This window comes from Sitophilus oryzae, unplaced genomic scaffold (genome assembly GCF_002938485.1).
Source record: "Sitophilus oryzae breed Bouriz unplaced genomic scaffold, Soryzae_2.0 scaffold_637_pilon_pilon, whole genome shotgun sequence".
NCBI classification, from domain to species: Eukaryota; Metazoa; Arthropoda; class Insecta; order Coleoptera; family Curculionidae; genus Sitophilus; species Sitophilus oryzae.
The window spans coordinates 3,824,682-3,830,153 of NW_022147237.1; the positions used below are offsets into that span (position 1 = coordinate 3,824,682).

General features: G+C 30.3%; 1 protein-coding gene across 1 annotated transcript; it reads left to right on the forward strand.

The window, feature by feature from the left end:
- The first annotated feature begins 3,278 nt into the window (after positions 1-3,278).
- Positions 3,279-5,098, forward strand: LOC115887790 (cytochrome P450 9e2-like). The gene is made up of 3 exons (XM_030907287.1): positions 3,279-3,505; positions 3,562-3,763; positions 4,805-5,098. The coding sequence occupies exons 1-3, from the start codon at positions 3,496-3,498 to the stop codon at positions 5,037-5,039; spliced, it is 447 nt and encodes a 148-aa protein (XP_030763147.1). The 5' UTR covers positions 3,279-3,495; the 3' UTR covers positions 5,040-5,098.
- The last annotated feature ends 374 nt before the right edge of the window (positions 5,099-5,472 follow it).

Sequence of the window (5,472 nt, forward strand, 5' to 3'; positions counted from 1 at the left end):
TCTCTGATCTCACGAAATAAGTTTTATATAAAAAATATATAAAACAATAACTAAATCTTTTAAATCTATACTTTATTAGAAATGTTGCAATTAGTAGTAAAGTTCATACAGAAATATTGTTTCTACGCTTAACAGTATCCCATATAGCACGTTCAAATGAAATTACGTTTCTACAAGGAAGACACATGAGAAACAACATATGTTAAAGTGAACCTAAGTGTTCATCTAGTTCTAACATATACATATGAGATACACGCAGGTTTATTTTGATAGAATTGTGTGATACAGTGTTTACTAGTTGTATACCGTATGCACTCATGATTCTAAAGAGTTTTTTGTAACGTAACAAATAATTATTAAAATGATGAAATCTGACGTCGGTATATGAGACATACAAAGTATAAGTCATATGTATGTGTGATACTTCGTATCATAGTTGTGCCTATAGTAAAAACCTTGTAAAAATGTGACTTATACACATAATATAAATATCTATATAGACACTTTGTAATAGTGTACTGTTGTGTCTACATTCTAGCATGAAATGAAGGTGTGCGCATGCGCGGATAGCCTCAGCGTAGATACACCGACCAAGTGTATCATAATGTGTCCCTCTCCTTTCTCCTTTCTATGAGTGGTATGTGTTAGCAGCCATTATTGTTTTATCATTCGGAAGCTCTATATAAATGTTCTGTTTGTGTGTAGTTTAAAAGAGATTTTAAGGTAAGTACTTGTTTTTAATTACCTTGTTACACCTTCCTAAGAGTATTATTAATATTATATCAGCTACTCTTCCCTTACTCGATACCCAATTTACCAAACTTTGACTCCAATGAATGAAAACTCCAAATATTCTCGTATAATGATAAAGAGGTTAGCTGAGTTAGCTCTGCAATATAATTTTTTTTTATTTGGAAATAATGAAAATCTAAATGGACCAGAGAAAAAAAGATTTAAACACTTCAAAGAACTTCTTACACTGATATTCGGTAAGGTATTGATGGATCGATATACAGATATGTTTAATATTCAATAATCAGTTTCATATAAAATTTAAAGGTGAGATTGTTAATCTGGAAATAAAATACAACAAAATCCAACAGAGTGCTCGATGAATGAGTATGCTAATAAACAAATTGCTTGGAGGGAAAAGAGGAGAAAAAAATGACTAAACGAGGTCCACCAAATCGTGGCGATATACCAGTGTTTACCATTTTAGTATGTTGTTATACTAGGTATGTACTTATATTTTTAATACAAATTCTGTTCTTTTACAGTGTTTTCTTACTTCTGGTTTCTGCAGTGTAAATAATTATTATTATTGTGTTATTTGCGCTATTGCGTTCCATGATATAAAGAAATATAAGAATTTTATTTTTTAACCACTTAATCCATTTTATGAAAGAAAAATGGTATATTTATTACAAAACAAAAATGGAACAATTTTAAGGCTACTTCTCTTGAACTTACGATCGAGATACTTTTGGAAAATACAAAGTTTTGCATTCCTAATTTTCGTTCTATAAAGATATAATTGGTATCATTGAATAAATATTTCTTAAAAAGAACGAAAAGTTAGGCATCAAAACTTGTATTATTTCCTAATTCGTTCATAAGAAGTAGTTTTATCTAGCACAAGATATACAGGGTCCGGCAATAGTACGTCGGGCATCTGTAGCTCCGAGAATAAAAAACTAGAGAATTTTGTTTAAGTGCAGACCTAAAGTATGTATCAGGATGTATTTCAGGAAAATATTTTAACTTCTATAGGGTGGCTCAAAAAAGTGTTAGTGTACATGAATGATTTTTTTAATTGGAACACCCTGTATATTATTGCATTTTTGGATTCCTTTCAGATCACTTTACATAACCCTAAGATATGAATAAATATATTTCGATAGTTTCAGAGATATTAAAAAATAAATCAAAAATATATATTTTTCAGCTCTTCTTAAAAAAAATTATTAAAAATACAAGAACTGTTCTGAAATCAAAACTATATTAGATATTTACTTTAGATGGTCTGTACTTACTTGGCTATAAATATGGTAATCGTAAATCATACAGGATGTTCAATATTCTACGGCAAGCTTTCTAAAATATAAATATTTTTTTCTTTGTTTTTTAAATGGAACACCCTGTATTATTTTTTTATTAGATGGAGAATTAAAAACTGAACATTTTTTGTATTTAGAGTATTTCAAATTTTTTAACGGTTTCACAGATACACGCAGTATTAATTCATATGGCTTTCAATGGTAAAATACGAGAAAAAATCATTAGGTGGCTTTGATAAAAATTTACTGTGGAAAATGCCATATGAAATATAAAACCGCAAATATCTGCGAAAGCGTTAAAATTTTTGAAATACTCTAAATACAAAAAAAGTTCATTTTTTAATTTTTCATCTATTGAAAAAATAATATACAGAGTGTTCCATTTAAAAAAACAAAGAAAAATTATTTTATATTTTAGAAAGTTTTGCGTAGAATTTAGTACATCCTGTATGATTTACGATTTTTATATTTATAGCAAAGTAAGTACAGACCATCTAAAGTAAATATCTAATATAGTTTTGATTTCAGAACAGTTCTTGTATTTTTAACAATTTTTTTTTAAGAACGGCTGAAAAATATATATTTTTGATTTATTTTTTAATATCTCTGAAACTAATGGAAATATATTTATTCATATCTTAGGGTTATGTAAAGTGATCTGAAAGGAATCCAAAAATGCAATAATATACATGGTGTTCCGTTTAAAAAAAATCATCCAGGTCCACTCACACTTTTTTGAGCCACCCTATAGAAGTTAAAATATTTTCCTGAAATACATCCTGGTACATACTTTAGGTTTGCACTTAAACAAAATTCTTAAGTTTTTTATTCTTGGAGCTACAGACGCCCGACGCACTATTGCCGGACCCTGTATATACGAAGCAAAATACATACGTATACACGCACGGTAGTCACAACTGCAATGTACACATTGTAGTACAATAGTACATACGGTAGTCACAACTGCAATGTGTAAACATAGTTTAAACGTAATACACAAGCACTGTGTATCCTACGACACACTGTGTATCCCTTACTTTGTGTATACGTAAATGCTATACTGTGGCTACATTGTGAGGCGGACGTTTAACCTTTGTGCATACGTGTTGAACTACAATGTGTAAATGTAGCATATTTACATCGGGGTAATTGTGTCACCCTGTGTCTACATCTAATAATGTAAACACATCGTAAATGTGATTTGATGTGCTGTATGGGATATAACGTAGTTTTACTATATCCTCTTTTTTCAACAGTTTTTTGGCGTAAGACTTATTGAAAGAGAGATATTTGATTACTTTTGCAATATAATCTCAGAAGGAATGAAGATGAGGAACGAACAAGGGTTAACTAGCCTGATCTAATCAATTTATTTGTAGAACCGAGAAAAGCAAATAAACCTGTAGAAAAGCAGCCAGATATCTTATTAGATTATGATATGGATCAGTGTAAAATAATTTTTTCAATAATTTTTATTAATTATTTAAATAATGATCTATTCTAGGTAGTCAAGACCCTCACAGGGAATTCACAAATGCGAAAATAACAACGCAAGCTCTAGTTTTCTTCATTGCTGGCTTCGATACGGTATCTACGGCCCTCTGTTTTGCTACATATGAACTGGCTATTAATCCAATTATACAGAGCAAGTTAAGGCATGAAATCAACCGTGTTTGGACGAAGACTAAAGGAAATATTACTTACTAGCGTGTACCAGCGACTTCGTTCGCGTCGAATTAATCATTTGTAATGGAGTTTATCATCTCAAAGCAAAGCAAGAATTTCCATTAACATACAAACTGGATAACATTTTCTCACATTTATGTCAGCATGAGAAAAAACAATATAGCGATATTATTATATCGCTATATGTTTCATCTCGTTGGAATTTGACTTTCGAAAAATCCGTTTGCTAAAAATAAGCTTTTTACATCAAGCAGTTTAAGCAGGAATCGTGGTTAAGAAATGACCCAACTTTTTGGAACACCCTGTATGATTTTTTAAAAAATTTCAAAATATGTAAAAAAACCAAATAAATTATGCTTGTTCAACCGTTTCCCGAAAGACTAACCGTTTTTTAAATAACAAATATTATAATATTTGAGGGGAGTTTTCACCCTCTTGGAATTTGAGATTCGAGAAACCCCTCCTTATCGAACCTCTACACCCCACAGTCAATCCGTTTGCCAAAAATCAGCTTTAAACGTCAGGCAGTTTAAGCAGAACCGTGATTACTCAATGGTCATATTTTATGAAACACCCTGTATACATTTTTAAAAAATCTTAAAATATGTAAAACAGCAAAATAAAATATACGTGTTTAAGAGTTTTTCCGAAAAACTCACCGGTTTTTAAATAAAAAATATTTTAATATTTGAGGGATAGTTTCACCCCCTTAGAATTCGAGTTTCTAAAAATCCCTTCTTATCGAACCTCTACACCCTAGAATCAACCTGTATGCCAAAATTGAGCTTCTTACGTTGAGTGGTTTGAGCAGGATCGTGATTAATCAGTATGTCAGTCACTTAAGGATTTCATATATTAGTATAGATGAACTGATTTCAGACATGAAATACTTGGATATGGTTCTTTCTTTCAGGTACATGGATTTATTTTAGTAAAAGAATGAATATTAAGTAAAGTTATATTTTGTTAGAAATTTTAAGAAAATGGCCTCCAGCAGTGCTTCTTGGTCGTTACTGCACAAAATCTTACACCGTTCAGGCTACAAATTCAAAAGAATAACGTATTACCATCGATCGAGGTCAAATAATTTGGATCCCTGTCCAGAGTATCCATATGAACCCTGATTATTATCCAGATCCAGAAAAACTGGATCCTGAACGGTTTTCTGACGAGAATAAAAGCAAACTATTTCCTTATACTTACCTGCCCTTTAGTATTGGACCAGGAAATTGTATTGGCATGAGGTACGTTCTTTTGGAAATTAAAATTTTGCGTACAGTTATTGCACCGTTTTGAGATAGTTCAGATTGATAAATCAGTTGTTCAGGATTCAAAAGATTACATTTATGAATAAGTTGTTGTGTATCATTAAGAGTTATCTGTAATATATTTTCTTTTTCTAGACTTTGTTGTATTCGATATCAGTTTAATTATCTATAAGTGAAAAATATGAAATTTTGAAAAGGGTACTATATAAATTAATTTGTAGGATTGCAATAAAGATAATAAATAAAACACATCTTGTTATTATACCCTATGATCCCATTCATTCAAAATTGTCGATAAGTATAATCCATTTTATTTATAAGTGGCAACAATATTACTTATATTTTATTTTTTAATTTTATTGGTATTGAATTCGACTGGTTTTAATTCAGTTTAGGTCTGGATGGATCTAAAGTTCAGGTAGTTATTTTACAGAAAATTACACAACTCTATCATAATAAAA

Coding starts and splice junctions, on each gene's coding strand:
- LOC115887790 (XM_030907287.1), top strand. Junction 3,764..4,804: donor AAAGGAAATATTACTTACTA/GCGTGTACCAGC, acceptor AAAAGAATAACG/TATTACCATCGATCGAGGTC.